The following is a 21,038-nucleotide window of genomic DNA, read 5'->3' as shown; positions in this document are numbered from 1 at the left end:
ATGTGGGTTTTGTGTAGCCCATTCACAGCTCCGTTCAGGTGAAGGTGGGCCTCATCTCCCCACAAAATCATCCACAGCCATACAGCATCCAATTCCACTTGAACAAGGAATGTTAAAGCAAATGTCAGTCGATTTTCAAAGTCCTGTGGACCAACTCCTGTGTCAGGGTTATTCTTTAATGAGTAGAAATACAGAATCTTCCATAAATTTGCCAGACAATTGTGTATGAGGAAAAAACTCAGTCCTGTCTGATCATTAATACTGAGATATCCGAGCACAATCAGATTTCTCTTCTTGTACTGACCTGCACCTCAAGTTTTTCCTGGCACAACAACATTTCGACTATAGCTTCTTTAGCTACCAAAAACCTTGGTGTACTTTTTTTGCATGAGACACTACACACCTTCACAGCTGCTAACTCTATACAAATCCCAAATCTACTCAACCATGGAATATTGCTTCCATAATCTAAAATTGTTCGATTCTGTCCAGAAGAGGGCAATCCAGCTAATTAATGATCCCTCTCTTACAGACATTCAGTTTCTGCCTTGTGCCTCTTTTACAGATCCTTTCATGGATAGTGCTTTGCTGAATTGGCCACTATTATTTCCCCACTTACCTCAAAAATCATTAAAACAAGAGCCACTACTAACCGCACCCTTTTACAGTCCATCTTAAAACTCACTGAACCAACTTCACTGCCTCTTTCATTCCATCTAATTCTGTCCTTTGGAACAGTTCCCCCTCTCCCCACTTTGCCTTCCCAACTGCCAACCCTCAGCTATTCAATCAAAATGTGAACAGATTCCTCCTTTCTTCTATTCCTCATACTCACACATGGCACTAATGTGCTATAGGTCATATGGCCTTTCGTGTGTATGGGTCAGATATAAAACATAAATAAATAAATAAAAAAGCATATGGATGTGCTTTGATATAGCACATTCACTGTAGGAACCAATGCTGTTATTCGTGATCTGCTCCACAGTTGTAGAAGCAACTTCATTCACTGGTTGTGAACTGATGTTGTGCACTTTGTTTTGATTTGTTTGTGATCTCTGCCAAGTCTAACTCCCGATGATCTTGTTTCATCAGAATGACTAATAATTTGTCACAGAGCACATGGAGATAGTGTACCTTGTCGACATTTATTCAGGTGTTGTTGCTGCATTCTGTGAAATTCGCGGAGTTCAGCAACAGTATTGCAATTGTTTAGTTAGTACAGCTTCATGAGCAAAACACACGAGACAAGGTTAGTGCCATCACTGTGCACAGTATTAACAACCAGAATGAAAGAAAAAATCCCGTGTCCATCTTTTTAAACCCTACTGGCACTTGCCGAGTTGTGTGATATACAAATTCCATGCATTTGGTGTTTACAACACCCCTTGGTGGTGATTTTGGTTTTGGAATTACTTTTTTTTTTTTTTTTTACTCACTCAGATATCACTTCCATATGATGCACAATGCATTCCTGCAAAGTTTGTTTTACAGCATGTAGATCACTGGATGGAGCCCCACAAGGTATTAAATAGAGGCATTTTAATTTTGATTACACTGTATATACATTATTTAAAAAAACATACTCTATTGGAGTAAATGGAAAAAGCATAGGCTCTTTGGAGTAATGTCAAGAAAAATTTGTAGTTCCAGGGACATTTTACAAAGGTGACGAAGGCAACTTGGAAGACTGCTGCAGTTCTTAGAATGTTGAATGACAAAGACACAAAGATCGCACTCTCATTGTATAAAAACACTGATGAAAGGCATATAACATCTTTACCTTTACATGTTTTTGCTATTAATCTGTTGTGATAATGCCAGAATATGGCATTATCACAAACTGTTGCCATATTTTTGTCATTATCATATTACCATCACAGTTTCCAAAACAACCTAGTTACACAGGCCAGTGACCTTTCTTCAAAGTTTTAATACTCTTCACAGTTCTTTCGACTTTACATCATCTGCAAATAATAACTGAATATCTCTAGTTGAACCTGCTTTCATATAATTAACATACAATTTAAACAGTAATTTCCTCAAAACAGATTTTTGTGGCATACCACTAGTGATTTTCCTCTTCTGGTATACGCTCCTTCATGCAGAGTTTACCAATACTTGTCTGACAGCCAATAACCCATCTTCACTATTACCCAACCCATCCATTCTAATTTAGTTATCACCAACTTGTTGTGTGACAATCTATCAAGGTCTTTGCAAAATCAAAATATACTACTATATATGAATCTCTTGCCCAATGCATTTGCCATCTTGTAACAGATAAGCAGATTTCTAAAACATCTCTTCAACAAATACATGCTGGATATCAAGGGGATTACTGCTGTTATCAAACTGTTTGGTGTTCTAGCTTTCACCAACTTCTCAAACACTTTTATTTCAAGTCTAGGCAATCTGAGCAAGCAGATTTGAGTTGTGGACATTAAGGTCCTCAAAAAAGGATGACTCCCAATATATTAGGCTATTTCAGCTACTGAAAATTGAGTGAGTTGAGGAGGTCAAAGTGGTTATCAGAATTTGGGAAGCAATAGAGACAAGAAATGAAAGTAAGTTAAAGCAAATCAAACATCAGGGGAAGGGATTCAAGGTTTTTTGATCTCTGACATGGGATGTTGGTTCTGATGAATGCACAAGCGCTACCTTTATGGCAGAAGAAATTGTAACATGTAGTTTCGGCAGTTGAGGTTGCCAGCTGCTCTTAGGAATAGTAATTCTCGTTTCGATGACTGTAAGCAGTGGTGCACATTATTTATATTGCTTCCACAAATGTTGATGCAATGGATACAGATTTTGGATGGGGAGGGCAAGAATGAATGTGAATTTCTAAAACAAATTTTTCTGGTTGAATTTTTGCTTTTATATGTTTCTTAAAATTGTATTTTTGTGGGAGAATTTTTATGATCTGTATTAAAATTGTGTTTCTCTGAGTTGTAATCCATTGTATATGTGGGAAGGAAAAGATAATAAGGAATGGGGCATGCAGTGAAAGGGGACAGACTCGCAAACATACCACCAACACATAGGGAATATAGTCTCCTCTTTACACGTTGTCCTGACAGTTCTCCTTGCAATCATTGTGCTTGGTCTTCCTCCAGTGAGTGACAGTGGAATTTGGTGCTAGCTGATTGGGAAGTTTCTGGATTCGTTACTAACCAGTTCAGTCCAGTGCATTAAATTGTAAATTTAGGTTATAGGAAAGTTATAGGTTATTATTTCATAAACTTATTGCTTGATAAATATTCTATCTTCAATAAAGCTTCAGGCAGGAAACAGTTTGTGCAAAGAAACTGGTTTCTGAAAGTAATAGTATAGGATTGCTGCTTTATTATTTTTATTATTGCTATTTTTTGGGTTTAACAATCTTGACAGATGTTTGTAAATATCTGGTTTGCTTAACATTTTAAATAAAGCTGTTGAATACTGGGAAAAGCTTGTGTTAAAAGCTGGGCAGAGTGGCAGTTAATTTTTAAGAATTAGCTTTAAAGGCTTTGAGCTTAACACTACATTTAAGACTCATTCCTGAAAACAACACATAAGCAGCTACAGCTATTTTCAGGTTTTTATGTTGCCTTTTAGATGACTTGATGACTCATATAGTTCAAAACAGTTGTCAGGCCAGTAAAACTCTAAGAATATTCCTATAAAAGACAACACACAGTCATCCTTGGGATTATGTTTTTCCAAGTGAAGCAATACTGAAACAACACATGGCAAAGTTGGAACAATTTCTTATGCTATTGCAATGTTATTATTCTTAACATTTTTAATGTTATAATGTAGATATATTACTTTGGTTCAAAAAGATTAATATTTTATCTTTCTCCAATAAATGTTGCTATTTTGTGTTTGCAAAGATTTCTGTGCACAAAAAATTAATTATCTTTTTTCATTTATATATATATGCATGTTCCAATATTATTTTGTTATTCTAATAGCTTCATATTCATATTGCAGCAAAACTGGGTTCTTCTTCATGTTTTTTTTTTTTTTGCACCTATTTTGTATTTCACCTATTTATATAATATACTTGAGAGAAAGAACATATTCTCCTTCTTTTCTTTTATATATACATCATATATGCATTAATCAACCATTGTTCTACTTTTCCAGTACATCTGCTTCCTGGTATATTGGTTTTTGATATGTTTCTGTTACACATGGTTGGGGAAGAAAATTTCACAAATTCTGACAGACAAAATATTAGATCTTTAGCAATTCATGTGTTAATTCTTGATTTTCTTTGTAGGTAATATGTAGTGATAGAGCAAGGCCTGAAACCTTCTCCTCTTGGGGGAGAAAGGAACGAGCTGTTAACATTACAGTTACTGAAATTCCACCAAAACATGAAATTATCCATTCAGCAAACACTACATCAGCAGCTAAAGGATCATTACAGCAAAATGTATCTGAAGAAGAGTCTGAAGAGGTGCATCAGTTATTAACAGTTTATCTTTCTCGGTCTGATATGCCTGCAGAAACATCGGTCGCAGGTACAGTCCAGTTGATAGCTAATGATTAAATAAGGTCTGACATGGTTTCTAGTGTAAAACTAAATGTGCTTAAACTGAATTAGATTTAATATTGAAAATAAGATCATAACTTTATCACTTTTCAATAAAATACTACAGGATTTTTGAAAGTTTAATGTTATTCCTTGAAAGTTTTTTCACTCGGTTATACTATAAATTAAAGATGTCAAGAAATTATATTGATGGTATCATTCCTTTATCCAAGTGTAAGCAAACAAAGTTTGCACATGAAGTAACTTCATGACTGGGCTTCTTGTATATAGAGGCTAATGACTTCGTATCAATTGCCATAGAATCCTGTTATGCAATGCTTACACTTGGATAAAGGATGTTTTTATATAACGAAATATGTGGTGAATTCATCACTAGAAAACACATGTACTAACCATAGTAATGACTATTTAATTCGTAAATATTTCAAATTTAAACCGCAACGACATTTTTACTATTCCTAAAGTATGGAAAATTGTCATACAAAATTGTGTAAAATAATCTTTATATATATATATATATATATATTTTTTTTTCTAGTTATATTTAATTTACTTCAATAACACATTACTGCACGCATATTGAGATTCCATTGTAATCATGTGCCCAACTGTATGTTATTCCTAGTATTGTTTGAACTACTGTATTGATGATGTCCCAAGATACTTGGGATGAAATATTTATGAATTAAATAGTCATTACTGTGGTTAGTAAGTATTTTTAGTGATGCTAACTTCCTATCAACAATTTTCTTCAAGATTAGTCTGCTATCTGTCAACATTCCAATATTATCAGATCTTATACTTCTGTCTTCTAAGATACTTTTTACTGTATCAATCCACCTACATTTTGGTCTTCCTTTGGGACTGTAAAATGGTAGCTTGATAAGTAGGCTTCTTAGATCCAATCACAAATGCCATGAAAAGGACAAGAGTGATCTCATGTGTTTCTCCAACCTTTTTGATCACCTGCATCCACATCTGCTGTAGAGAGAGAGAGGAGCAAAATCCATAACAGCGATTGCTAATTTTGCTTGCCTGGTTGGCTGAATGGTTAGGGTATCTGCTCACCAGCAAATAAGCTGCAGGCTCAAATCCTGCTGTGGACATGGATGTCTATGAATGTCTTTAGGTGGGAGATGGATTTCATCACTAAGTGTGAGACCACTGTCATGTCCTATTTACTGAAGGCCTGAAAAAGTTCCATGTCTGGTCTCTAGAGCAGGGTTTCTGGACCTGGTAAAAAAGAAATTAAAAAAAAAAAAAATATATATATATATATATATATATATATATATATCAAGGGGTGCTTAAGGCTCCAAGCTGAATAACTGGGAGGAGATATCCACATAGCCTTTAAAGGAATGCAGAGAACCAACAAGCACTTCTGACCTAATGTCCAATCCTCACCCTCTCGTGGTGTATCCTGTTAGGTATTTACCTGGATACTGAACAAACAAGGATGGGCTGGCAATTTGGGATTTAGCTGACCAAATTGTATTCTAATTGGCTTAAACTAAAATATAAAACGATGGTACAATATGACAGAATTTCATGCCGGCTGGGGCATCGGCTAGTTAAACAAGGCCCCCATTGTTTACTCCAGGGAACCAGGGCGAACAGCAAAAAGTCAGCTACTACAACAAATCTTAAAACACACCCCACCTCAACATCACCAGAGTTCAAGATTGGTACTATCAACATAAGAAGCCTGAATGGCAAAGAAATGGAGCTAGTTAGATAAGTACCAGATCGATATAATAAGGGTGACTGAAACAAAAAAGAAAAAAATGCTGAGATCTTTCTGAGCAATAAATACAAAATGTTATTTAAATATAAAGAGCTAATAAGCTTCATTTCGGCGATATAAACGATATTTTAAATTAAGGGGATATAAAATCCACATTATTTTAAAACCGAATAAGAAACTCAAAGATTGGAATTAGAGAGTTTCATGCCGAATATAGTAAACTATAAAGTATCGGCGATCACTAGCGTGAGCTAATGCAAGTGACCCTAGTACGTAGTACAATACCGGACAACTTGTTGCAAAGGTGGGGAAAGTTCAGATCGCTATTCTTAGGTATTTTCCATAATGTAAAAACACATTTCCTAGGAAATGTATGCTGTTATTACATTATGGAGGGAGGTCACTACCCAGACTGGTTTCAGCCTTTTTTGAGGCTTCATCAGTGAGTAGCTAGACCATTCAATCCTATCTGTTTCAATTTATTTAATATTTTGTCATGGGGGAGCCTATCAAAAACTTTCATAAAATCCCAGTACACCACTGTATATGCATCTCCTCTGTCCAAGGTATTTGTCACCTTGGACAGAGGTGACAAATTTGCCTAATTTGCCAATTTCTGCTCATACTGCACCTTTGTTTTCCTTACTGAGTCACACTCCTGGCTTGTTCTTTATACTTTTCATGAAACCGATTATTGTCATTATTCATCTTGTACTGCCTCCAAAGTGCCTTCTTCCAGATTTCATACTTGAACCCCTCATTCATCCATTTTACACCTACCTTATTCAGTCTTTTGGCCTTCGAATACATTCATATATTGATGCTGTTATGTACTTTGTCAGTTCCCAAGCAGCATTTATTTCCTTATTGCTCAACTCCTCATTCCAATGCTATAGCTCCAAGCTGTCTCCTAAGTTTTTCATAATCATCAGCTTTATAATTCCATATATATCCTTTCCTCACAGAAGTCTGCATATGGCTAGCCACAACCCAGGTGATCACTTCATGATCACTCTCACCAACTGGAGGAAAGTGTGAAACCCTGCTCACAATTACATTCTCTGATGATATGATCGGATCTAAAACTCTTGATCCTCATGTACCCTCCTTTACATGCTGCCTGAGATAGTGATCTTTCAACAACTCAAGAAATTAATTTTCCTTATTCCTAAATGCTATTTCTTCATTCCAATCTATACTGACATAATTAAAATCGCCCATAATAATTATCTTTCCATTGTTCACTATTCCAAGTTGTTTATACATTTCTTCACCACCACTCTTCACAATTCCCTGGCCTATAGCAATATCCAACTAAATATGTCTTCCTGTCAACTTCCACATTACACTATACTGCCTCGTAACCAGTTTCCTATATCCCTCTTTCATGTCTACCTCATGTGGACTTAATTCCTCTGTTATCGTCAGCAGCACCCCCCCCCTCCATTCTTGCCCTTTCTATCCTCACAAAAAATACTATATCCTTCCATTTCTATTCCTGTTACAATATCATCTTCATTCAACCATGTTTCACTTACTCCAATGATTTTGGGGTGATTAAACTCAATCAGTGAAACTATTTCATTCCCATTATTTCTGATACTTCTGGCATTTGTAAATAAACATAGCAGTTTAATTTCAGGTCTATAACCAGTCCTATCCAAGCCACTAGTTGGTTATGATTTCCCCACCATACCGGCCCTTGCTCAATCACCTTTATCACCACTTACCATATATATATATATATATATATATATATCTGCTCAGTCTCAACTTCCCCATCCACATTGCAATATACTTCATCTCCATATCCAGCTACATTCAACATCCTCTCTCCCTATGCCATATCTCCCTGTCCACCCAGACTCCTCCTGTTTCCTTGTTCCTCTTGTGTTCCTGTTCTCTCTTCTTCTCTCACACTACCATCATTTCCACTGCCAAGCACTTCTGTCTCTTCAATACTACTCTCCTGATATTTCACTTTATTTCTTACTTTCGATCTTTTGTATACATCACACACTGTACTTCCATCTAGCAATACTTTCTCCATGGAGGAACTATTCAAGAATTATGGAAGATGTAAGCTGGAAATATGAAGAACTGCTATGGAAAAAGAAGTATTAAAGAAAAATAGATTATTTATTACAAGTAAGATAAGTAAAGACATGAAGATTTATAAAAATATGTTTGGATCATATTCTTATATGGTTGTGAGACTTGGACTAGAACATTAGAAAACATGACTGTAAAAGAATTGAAGTGGGTGATATGCACAGTTGGAGAGTATTACTTAGAGTAAACGAGAGAGAGAGAGAGAGAGAAAGAAATGAAGTCTTGCAAGAAATAAAAGAGACTCAGGTACTGAAGAAAACAATCATAGAAAGAAAGATGAAATTCCTAGGATAGGAATGAATTTATAAACATTAAAAGGGAAGATACAAGGGAAAAGAAGCAGCAGAAAAATTGAAATATACATTCTTAGAGGAAATATTTAGATTAATAGAAAGACGTTATATGCTACTAAAGAAGAAAGCAGGAAGTAGGATGACCTGGATGATCTGGAACCATCCATAATGACATAATGATGACAAAGTGATGGAGAGGTTCCAGATGCAAGTCACCAGGATGGTGAGAAGAGCTTCAAGATGTTGAAGATATGTGGTCACAAAAATTGGTTAATAGGAGAAAAAGATGATAAATTTAGTTTAATCCTTTTACCCAGTGAGAGCAAACAAAGTTTGCGCCTGAAAATATCTTCAGGACTGAATATAGTGTTGTACTATCTTACCTGGGTAAGTAGTACAACACTAGGCAACTCGTAGCAAAGGTGTAGCAAGCTAACAACACTCCTATCCCAGTATCTCCCATAATGCAAAACACATCTCCTTGTGGATATGTATACTGTTATGCATTAAGGGATTGGCCACTACCCAGACTAGTTTCGACCTTTATTGAGGTCTCTTCAGTGGGAGCCAGGCCCAGAGTTGGAGATACCAGGCAGAAGCAGAAGCAAGGTCATATTTACCTATAGGAGTTGCCAAAAGGTTTACCACTTTTTTTTTCAGTCCTGAATACTTCAGGACTGAAAAAAAAAAAGAAATATTCAGTCCTGAAGATATTTTCAGGTGCAAACTTTGTTTGCTCTCACTGGGATAAAGTATTAAACAAAATTTATCATAATCTAACCTAGTGAAAAATAAACTTTCAATAGGAGAAAAAGTTACATAAGGAGATTTACAGGATTATTATTATTATTATTCGTGACATCTCCAAGGAGTCCGTAGACTCATTGTGGGAGGACACCTACAACTCTTTGTCTTCACCACCACACTGAACCTCCACCACCAATCATTATCAGTGCCATCTATGCCCACCACAACTAGTATTTTTGTCTGTAAATTGCCTGTATGCAGGATGAAAAACCTGAGTTTCAAAGAGGGAAAAAACCTGCTACCTTCGTATGAGATCGACTAACTCACATTCATTGGCAGACCGAGAGAAGAAATTTTTCAGTACACAACAAGAGAGAGAGAAGGAGTCACACCTAAAAATTGTGTAAGAATGTGTTTAGCAAGGACACAAGAACTGGATTTTTTTGCTTCAAGAGAACAGAATGGTTAGTAGAGTTGGCTATGAGTTCCCAGTTGGTGAACGAATATCTTATTTTGTATGATTAACAGGGCTAATGAGAAATATATATTTTTTATTGAATTGCTTGACAAAACACGAAAAGGAATAAATCAAGAATGAGAAGTGGATTATTACTATTATTATTATGGGCAACTCCAAGGAGTCGACAGACTCTTTGAGGGAGTTCCTAACATCATGTCAAGAACAACTATTTGACATTCACAAAGAATCTATCATACCTCGCCTTGAACTCGTTTACAGTCATGGCACCAACAACTTACTCTGGCAGCTTATTTCACTCATTCACCACTCTCCAAGTAAAAAATCTAGCTCTAACACCCTTGCTACCCACACTCTTGCCCAGCTTCCATGTATGGCCCCTAGTCCTCGCACCACCAGTCCTATTCTCAAAAATATCTTCTGAATTAATCTTATAGAAACCCTTCAGTAATTTGAATGTCTCAATTATATCACCCCTTTTCTGCCTATCAACCAATTTCTGCACCCCACAAATCTTCAACGTGTTCTCATAAGGTTCATTCCATAGACCTGCTATCATCTTGGTCACTTGTCTCTGGATCCTCTCCACCTCCTCCCTATCAAGAAGAAACACTAGCGCCCATATTTGGGCACAGTAGTCTAGATGGGGTCTTATCAAGACTCAATACAGAGGAACAATAACCTGATTGTCTCTGCTTGTTAAAGCATTTTTCAGCAACCAAGTGATTTGATGAGCTGATTTAGCCACTTTTGCGATGTGCACCTAAACTTCAACTCGCTATCCATCAACACTCCCAAATCCCTGGCCTCAACAACCTCCTGGAGTACGGTTCCACCAATGTGATATACTGCTGATAATCTTTTCACTCCAAAATGCATAACCTTACACTTTGCCACATTAAATTGACATCTATTCTCCTTAGCCCAATCCTCCAAACTATCCAAATCATCTTGCAAAATTTTGACATTCTGTGTACTCACTATTGCTCTACCCAACTTTGCATCATCAGCAAACAAATGAACACTTCCTCTCAGATCCTTTCCTATATCATTAATGAACAAACTGAAAAGTAATGGTCCAAGAACAGAACCCAGCAGCACACCCCTAGTCACAGGCCGTCAATTGGATTCTACTTCTGAATAAACCACTCTCTGATATATCTCCATGAACCACCCTCCTATCCATCTCACCAACCCTATATCCATCCCCATCTGCTCCATTTTACTGATTAGAGTTCCATGTGGTATCGTGTCAAAGGCCTTTGCAAGGTCCAGTAGATTCACTGTAAACCCATTACCCTTATCCAGTTCAGCCGTCACTTATAAAATGTGAGCAAGTTACTGAGGCATGATCTACCCTTCACAAAACCATGCTGTCCCCCATACAGTATCCCATTTTCATCTATCCAATCCTCTTCAATTTTTCTCTTGACTAATTTCTCCAAGACATTGACAACGATTTATGATATGCTGATTGGTCGGTAATTTTCAACAGCAGTCTTGGAACCTCCTTTATACAGTGGAACTATTTTCCCCTCTTTCTACCCCTTGGGACTAACCCAGACCCGAGACTCAAATTAAACAAAATGGTCAAAGGAACTGACAATTCTTTAGCCACTTCACGTACGACACGAGTTGGCATACCATCAAATCTCACAGATGTATTGACATTGAGGTTTTGCAGTAGACTATTCACCTCCACAATTCCCGTATAAGCTATTGGTTCATTCATTTCTGCAATGTCACCACCTGGATGATATACTCCTTCAAAGTGCTCGCTCAGTAATTCAATTATATCAACTGATTCGGTTACCTCCCTACCATCGGCATTCTTTAAAATCATTCTGCCATATACATTTTTTCTTTTACTTGCCACATATCGAAAAAACTGTTTGGGATTCTCTTTAGCCTGCATGTCTGTTCTTTCATAATCCACTTTTGCTTTTCTTACCATACTCGTTACCCTTCTGGCCTGCGCTTTATACCGTTCATGTGCCTGCCGGTCACCTTTCTCCTTAAATTCCCTCCATAGTTGTTTCTTTTTTTTGCAGCTCAAGCTTAATGGTGTTATTCATCCATTTAACCCCTACCTGATTTATTATTTGGACTCTAGGTATACAGTCAGCCATTGCCTCATGCAAACACTTCTTAACCACCTCCCATGCACTATCAACATCCAGCCCTTGCAGCTTTACATGCCATGGCACTGAACCAATCAAACTCCTAAGCTTGTCATACTTACCAACCCGATAATTCCACATGTACCTTGTCTTAATTGTAAATTCCACACCTTTAGCCACCTTCCAAGTCAAGACTCTATGATCACTCTCACCAAGTGGTGGCAAGGTCCAGTAGAATCACTGTAAACCCATTACCCTTATCCAGTTCAGCTGTCACTGTGTTATAAAACGTGAGCAAGTTACTGAGGCATGATCTACCCTTCAGATTTAAAATTTTTTTTTTTTTTAAAATGAAGAATAATTGAATAAGTGAAACTGAATAAATGCTTTTGTAGTAAGTTTTTCAGTTGGTTAAATTAAACTTAACATGAAATTATATTCTTGTTTTCATCCTTTACTCAAACATGAGCACTGAAGCAGCATCATGCTACACTAGTATTTGGATGCAGAGGCTGACCTGTAATTTCCTCTATAGCACCCACTGATGAGACCTCAATAAAGGTTGACACTGGTCTGAGTAGTGAGCCTTCTCATAATGCATAACAATTTTTTATAGCGTACGATGATATAATGACCGTGAGGGCCCCTTTTAAGGGGAAGTATGGCACCATCTCAACCCCCCCCTCTAATTTTATCCGGGCTCAGGACTGGCATAGCTGATGAATCAGTCCTATGGCTGGGTCTTAAGTATTCCTGACTGTAATCCGTGTGTGTTCACTGGGCCGGTTTGCCTGCTTGCAGGAGGGAAACCCCCAGATAAACTGGGGAGAAAAACCCTATTGTCCACTCCCAAGACCGGCTAACTTGGCTATGTCTGAGAAAGATCTTTAAGCTCCTCACATCAGCAATGAGAATCGAACTCAGGACACTCATTTCTCAGGCATATGGTTGCGAAGCGCATAGCCACTCGGCTGACTGTGTGGACATGCATGGCAATATATAATGCTCAGCCTGGTTGGCCGAGTGGTTAGTGTGTCCACCCTCCAGCCAAAAGGCTGCTGGTTCGAATCCTGCAACAGGCATGGATGTTTGTGATTGTCTGTAAAAAATACTAGTAGTGGTGGTGGGCAGTAGATGGTTTTGGTGTAGATGATGTGGTTCACTGTAGTTGGTAGATTGAGCGGTGGAGATGAAGAGTTGTAGAGTAGGTGCCCTCTTTTGCTGAGTCTTTGGACTCCTCAGAGGTGTCCCATAATAATAATAATATACAAGTCTGAAAAGAAGTGTGTTTTGAATTATAGAATACTGCAGCAATCTGAAGTAAGTCATTTGCCTCATATACAAGCAGCCTACTGTGACACTGCTTCACATGCTCACTTGAGTAAGAGATAAAAACAAGAAGATAATTTCTTGTTAAGTATAATTTAATAATCACATTCTTTATAAAAATCACTTAGCCCTATAATATAGTATATGTTTATAATACAGTAGTCTAATACTATCACATGATAATATACTTCAAAAATCATATAAAAATCATTAGGGTATACAGCACTTACCTGGTAGGACTGAAATCACTTAGAAGGTAGTATGAACACAGAGTTGAAAGAACAATCGAAAGTGATGTAGCAAAACCCTTCAAAATATTATCTGCATACTTGATTACGGCAGCAACCACTAGACCTCCAAATGCCTATTACAGAAAAATAGACATCGTTTTCAAGAATTAAGCAAAAATATATATATATATATTAAAAATGATTTCAAGGATTTTTAACAAGAATTTACATCTAAAGTTTCTCATCACCATCATTATTAGCAAATGCCTGATATATCTTCAATAGATGCACAGGATACCTTGATAGTACTAAATGATTAAGTGTAAACTTAATTATTACTAGCTACCTACCAAACATTTTCTTCCAATTTGATTTATTAATTGTTAGGACTCCATTACTGGAGGATCTTATATTTCAGTCTTCTACACCATTAGTAACTGAATCAATCCACCTATTCCTAGTATTACTAAGTCAGTTATTATTACTATGTATGATCCTCCAGGGCATCCAAAAACTCATCAAGAGAGGCCATTTTAGTCACTTATACTTAAATACCTATTATCTCTCTCCACAAACACACATCTAATGGTAGTCCATTCCAACCACTCACTAGGAAAATAATCTGGACCCATCAGGTCTTAGTTTATTTGGATTTAAGGCTGAAGCAACTCAGGTCATGAAGCCAGTGTATTATGTCTGTTAATTGTATCTGCTCTAATGGCTGGTTTGCCTGCTGTGCAGGTTGAAAATCCCAAGTTTCTAGATGGAAAAACGCTGTACCCTAAATATGAGACTGGCTAACTCACCTTCAATTGAAAAGTCCTGATAAAGGTTCTTTGCATCCTAGATGGAATTCAAACCCAGGTCTTTCCAATCATTGTTGAAACCAACTGAGCTGCAGAGGCTCACCTCACAGGCTTCCTAGTTATACCCCTTAGCCAGCTTCCAGGGATGATTAAGTCCTGCACCTGCCATAAGCTGCAAAATATCATTTGTATCTATTGCAAGTTTTCCCTTATCAATTCATATGTTTCTATCATATCTCTTCTTCCTTATATTCATCACAATTTGAAGACCACATTCTTTCAATCTGTTCTGGTATGTGCCATTCCATAGGTCAGTTATTACCTTGGTCACTTGCCTCTGGATCATTTTAACTATTCCTGTTTCCTTAAAATTGGTGACCATATATGAACACTGCAGTCCAGATGTAGTCATATCAAAGCCTTGTAAAGTAGGAGAATAATTTCCTTTTTATGAATGTTAGTGTTCTCTTCAACTCTTGATCTGATGCAATGATAACTTTGCACCTTAGCAATGTGGTCCCTAAACTTAAACTGTTTAGGGACTACATTGCAAAGGTGCACTATTCACTGAAAATCTCAAGTCTCTATCTTGTTGATTATAGTAATTCCCATTAATAAAATGCTTGGCTTGCAATGTCCTCAGTCCAACTTAACTGCAGCTGACTTGACAGAATTAGTCTGTTAAGTCAGCCTGCAGGATTCTGTATCAGAAATGTCTCTAATCACTTGCCCCAACATGGCATCACCAGCAAATAATTGGATATCACCTGCTAGTAGAAAACCCTGTGGTCAACTTCATTCTTTTTAGATGCAACATCTCCAAACATCCCCTTCATGACACCTCCAGTTAGCCTATCCATGTGCCAAGTTGTATTTGCACACACCCATCCTTTTCACCATGTCAGACAGTATCTTGCTGACATTTTGTTAGAAACCACAAGGGGATTGCTAAACTCTAGATGCAATTGCTAATCGGACTCTCCAAAACACTAAAATATAAAAATAATAATAATAATAATAATAATAATCAAATACATTTCTTTTAAGATTAAAAAAAATCTACTTAGTCTTAAAAGATTTTAAATTTGTTTTCATTATTTCACGCCCCTCAACAAAACTGACAGCCCCAAGGGGGCTGCAGCCCACAGTTTAGGAAGCGCTGATACAGATAATGAATAACAGATGGAATAATATACATCCTTGTCTCACACCAGATTTAACATTAAACCATCTTCCTGTACTTCCTTCAATTCTAACTACTGACTTACAACTCAAATAAAGACTAAGTATTGCTTGATATAATGTCCCACTGACACCATATAACTGTAGCGTATTGAATAGCTTCTCTCTTGGTACCTTGTCATATGCCTTTTAAAGATTGACAAAACTTAAATGCAGATCTTTGTTATATTCCAATGCTTTCTCAACTATTTGTCATAAAGTGAAGATCTGATCCTAACAGCCTTTATTTGGCCTGAATCCAGCTTGTTATTCACCAAGCTTTTCTTCCACAATTCTTCTCAACCATTTCTCAAGTATACTTACATAAATCTTGCCAGGAACACCCAGTAAGGAAATACCTCTGTAATTATCACATTCAGTTTTATTTCCCTTTTCCCAATCATCAGGAATTCGTCCCTCTGTCCAGGCCTTCTGAACTATGCAGTGCAGCCACTATAAGACTTTTATACCACCATACTTCAGCATTTCAGTTTGAATATTCTAATCCTGCTGCCTTTCCACATTTCAAGCCTTTGATGGCTTTTTCTACCTCAAGTATGGATATGTATTCCTGACCGTATGCTTGTTGAGTGTTTTTTACCACTGTGCTATCACTGCTTATTTCATTTAGCAATTTTTCGAAGTAATTACTCCATACTTCAAGGATATCTTTTTCTCCCATTTTCATGTCACCTGTATCATCTCTAACTCCTTTTACAGCACTCTTCCCTCCATTTCTAAGCTTCTTTAACAACCTCCAGAATATTTTGCCACCTTCTTGATATTTATTTTCTATGTTCTTGCCAAAGTCCTCCAATGACTTTTGTTTAGCTAGTTTTACACAGATTTTAGCTTTCTTACATTTGTCTCTGTATTCTCTAAGAGCACAAGCTGACTTATTTGCCACGAACTTTTGATATGCTTTCTTCTTTTCCTTCACTGCCTCTTTAACTTCCTATGTCCATCATGGAGTTCTGATTTCTCTATCCTTACAGACAACCTCAGCACATGTCTCTCCGGCTGAATCAATCAAGGTTTTCTTCAAGGCTTGCCACTGAATCTCCAAGGTTTGGTTCCTGTTCTCAAACTCTTTCATTTTTTCTTCAATAATCTTTGTGTATTTTAGTCTACAGTTCACATCTGAGAGCTGCTCAACTTTTATTTGCTTTAAAACTTTCTTACATGTTATTCTTTTCAATATGAAATTCAATTTTATTTCTGCTCAAGACTAAATGGTGATCACTTCCAATTTCAAATCCTCTGTACACTCTAGTGTCCTGCACCAGAGAGAAAACATCACTATCAACAATAATATAGTCATTGAGACTTTTCTTATTCCTTGCCTCTTCTCTCTATGTGAATTTGTGCACATTTTTATGTTGGAACATGGTGTTAGTAATAACCAGTCCATGTCCTGAGAAGAAATCCAACAGGTATTTGCCATTATTATTAGCTTTGCTCTTTTCTCCAAATTTTCCCAAAATATTTTTGTATGTCTGACAATCATTTCCTACTCTGCTATTTAGATCCCTAACAAGGAGCCTCATGATTAAAGAGCTTAAGAGCTCCATGTTTAAAATGATTCTGCCACTGATGCCATCTCTACACAAATATAATTCGTTGTGGAACTCAGATATCTGCAGAATCTGGTCTTGTAAAGTAGGAGAATGACTTCATCACCATCAGTTTGATTTCTAACTGGATTCTCTGATCCATAAGTGATAACTGGATTGAACATTATCTTATATATACAAATTTAGTGTTTTGGTTAGTTTCTTTTCATATTTCAATTCAATTAATTCAAATGGCTCCTAACTTACTGCCTTTGCACCTTCAGTTTATCTTCATGCTGAGCATCTCAGACCTGTCACTAACTTACTAACTTCAACAGTTGTTTTCTAGATCCTCTCCACTACCACATTGCCCAGAAACCTAGGTCACCATTCTATGCACAGTAGTCATGGTATTTTAAAGAGGCATAATAACCTCCCAATCTCCATATATTAATGTTTGAGCTGTTTTGTCAACTTCTGCAATATGCCATTTGAGCTTCAACTCTCTGTCCAAATTTCTGTTGAACTCACTCTCAAATTCCAACTCTCATCAATTTCTTTCTTTTCATCCCAAAGTGCATACCCATATATTATGCCACATTAAACTGACAATCATTATTCTTTGCCCACACTGCCAATTTATTTCAATTATTTTGTAGGATGTCTGCATCAATATTACCTTCCCCAGTTTGCATCATCAGCAAACAACTGAACACTTTTGGCAAGATTTCACTAACCAATGCCAAAAAGTCCTCCCTCTTATTCCTGATACTTCTGGTATTAGCATGTAGAAACTGCAGCATCCCTTTAGGTCTCCCACCCACCTTTACTTTCTGAATTGATGACCCTATTCAATATATTTGCCTTGTGCAGTCTTTCTTTCAGGAAATTTGGTGAACTATTTACTGAAGAGAGCAGCTGAATAGCTACCTACTTCTGTATTCTCCTTCTTCTAAGTGTTGGTGAATAGGGAGATGAAGTTTAGGGGGCACATTGCAACAGTGGCTAAATCAGCTCATTCAAATCACTTGGTTGCTGAAGAATACTTGATGAGCAGAGATAAGCAAGTTATTGTTCCTCTGTACCAAGCCTTGATAAGACCTCATCTCGACTACTGTGCCCAGATTTGGTCACCTAGGTTTCTTCTTGATGGGGAGGAGGTTGAGAGGATCCAGAGATGAGTGACCAAAATGATAGCAGGTCTATGGGATGAACCTTATGAGAACAGGTTGAAGATTTATTGGGGTGCAGAAATTGGTTGATAGGCAGAAAAGGGCTGATATGATTGAGACATTCAAATTACTGAAGGGTTTTTATAAGATTAATTCAGAAGATATTTTTGAGAATAGGACTGGTGGTGGGAGGACTAGGGGCCATACATGGAAGCTGAGCAAGAGTGTGGTTAGCAAGGGTGTTAGAGCTAGGTTTTTTACTTGGAGAATGGTGAATGAGTGGAATAAGCTGCCAGTGTCTGTTGTGGGTGCCATGCCTGTGAATGAGTTCAAGGCAAGGTATGATAGATACTGAGAATGTCGAATAGTTGTGTGGACATGATGTTTAGGGCCTCCTTCGATGAGTCTAAGGACTCCTTGGAGTCGCCCATAGTAATAATAATATTCTTAAGTAGCTTCTCCAATTTGGAGGTTAGCAATCATGGTGCCACAGTGTCTGATCTTTTTTTTGCCTTTCTTTTGATCTTGTTACCCATCCATTTCTTTACATCAACCATAGAAGTTCTTGGTATACCAGGGGATCTTCTTCCGTCTAATTTTCCTTCCAGTATTTCCAGAGACATTTTTCCTGCTGATCCTCTTAATATGTATCCTGCCATCTTGTACTTTTTCTTTATAAGGTCTTCCATGAGTGCTCTTTTGGTTCCCATTAACTTCAATACCTTTCATTAGTTTTTTCTCGATCCAAGAAATATTTAGTGCTCTCCTACAGTACCACATCTCAAAGGACTGCAATTTCCTGATTATGGATTTTATATATGTCTACATCTCACATCCATAATTTTGGACCATACATAGGATTTTATTATTCTTATTTTAATTACTACAGAATGAGCCATATGGCTTCATTTTGGCGATGTAAAATTCAGTAATGGTTAGGCAAAGTGGATATTAGATCCAACATTATTTCAGAGCCGAATGTTTGTAGAAACTATGAAAGTTTCATAAAATTGACCTGAGTGCTGCCCAAGCATCCATATATTCACCTTTTATTAGTGCATATTTTTAAAGTTTCACTTGCTTGACATTTTTTTGGAATTGGTTAGTTCTCTTCAGAGACCTAGCAGAAACCTTAAGAGGGGGAAAATTCTCATTCAGTACTAAGGAAATCAAACGTCAGAGAAATGCATTTTTTGTAAGCAGACTCTCAGTTAGTGCATAAAAATAATTACTAAAGAAAGAGCCATAAGGCTTTATTTCAGTTATGTAAAATTACATAGAAAAGTGGATATTAGATCCAACATTATTGGGTCCAGATGTGGGGGTATCAAATCCTTTTAAAGAGGAATAACTCAACATTATTTCTTTGAAATACTTCTTCCACTTCCTATAACTTTATATTCCTTTCCATTTGGAAGAGTAGTTAAAAATTCCATATCGCCTTTCCAGAATGTCTCTGACAATCCAAGTATTTTAATATCTAATTGTTCCATTTCTCTATACACATTTTCTACTTTTCAAGGTCGAGTCAATTCTCTCACATTCCAAGTACCAATTTTATCACTTTGTTTATTTCTTTTATTTCTAACTTCCTTAGTTTCTGCAGTAATCAATTTCTCATTTTCAGGCTGACAGATCCCTGGACAGCAGTGAAGGCCAGTCAGATCACATGGCAAATTCTCCTTACATCTCTGACCTGCCATAATTCAACATTGTTGAATTATGGTAGGTCAGAGATATAATGTTACTGGGACCCCAGAACCAGCTACAGTGTTGACAATTCAGGCGGGACAAGTACTTGGGGAAAGAAGGCATACTCCCACTGGCTTAATGTAATAAATTAAGTAGTATATGAAAAATGAAGAGGGGAAAAAAGGGAAGTCAGAAAGAAGAGTAGAGGCCAACCTACAGATAATAGTAAGTTCTGTAAGTGGATATTGAATACCACATTATTATGGCTAAGAAATAATGTGGTATTCAATATCCACTTAATTTTGAATGATTTTACTTCGCCGATGTGAAGTCTGTTGGCTCTTATTTCAGTAAGTTCTGTTATTTGCAGTAAGGCATGGTCCAGCATCAGGTTCCTCGGGGGCGTCATTCCTGTACTGACTGTGGTGTGTTAGTCCCTGAGGTCGCTTTTTTGGAATATTATTATTTTAAAGGGTGATGCAAAGACTAATGTATCCAACTATCGACCTATCAGTATCTCTGGAGTGGGGGAGGGTGAAGATTTTGAAAAAGTTATTTTTAGGACTCACATACAGAAATTAGTTATAAGAGAATCTATACTTTGCAATCAACCATGGGGTTCATTGCATTCACCCAATGCTGTATTATTATTTTAAAATTTCTTATATTTGTTTCTGCCTTTACAGTTCTATTTCTACATTGATGTTTCTGACTTTTATTGAGGACGCATCAGTGGGAGTGAGACCCAGAAAGATACCAAGTTAAATTATTATTATTATTGAGAGACACATCCAGGGAGACAGGGACTCATCAAGGGAGGCCGCATATTACCAGCACCAGCAGTCATACCTGTTCTTGAATTCATTCACACTACCTGAGCTCACCACTTTCAATGGCATTCCATTCCAATCACACAGCACTCATAAGTGAAAAAATCCAGCTCTAATCCCCCCCCCCACTTCTTGACAGTATTCATTTTTAACTTCCAGGGATGT

At 37.0% G+C, this 21,038-nt stretch overlaps 1 protein-coding gene across 5 annotated transcripts in view; it reads right to left on the bottom strand.

The window, feature by feature from the left end:
* Positions 1 to 21,038, bottom strand: part of LOC150092565 (UDP-N-acetylglucosamine transporter-like) — a 216,092-nt gene that overhangs the window by 9,062 nt on the left and 185,992 nt on the right. For all 5 annotated transcript variants that reach the window (XM_090414319.1, XM_090414322.1, XM_090414323.1 and 2 more), the window contains exon 7: positions 13,600 to 13,733. In XM_090414319.1, the coding sequence (XP_090270445.1) occupies positions 13,600 to 13,733 (134 nt within the window). The remainder of the gene's footprint in view (positions 1 to 13,599; positions 13,734 to 21,038) is intronic.

Source organism: Typopeltis vanoorti, chromosome 25 (assembly GCF_054136105.1).
Source record: "Typopeltis vanoorti isolate ZY-2024b chromosome 25, IOZ_Tvanoo_1.0, whole genome shotgun sequence".
Taxonomy (NCBI): Eukaryota; Metazoa; Arthropoda; class Arachnida; order Uropygi; family Thelyphonidae; genus Typopeltis; species Typopeltis vanoorti.
This window is presented reverse-complemented; position numbering and strand designations above follow the sequence as displayed.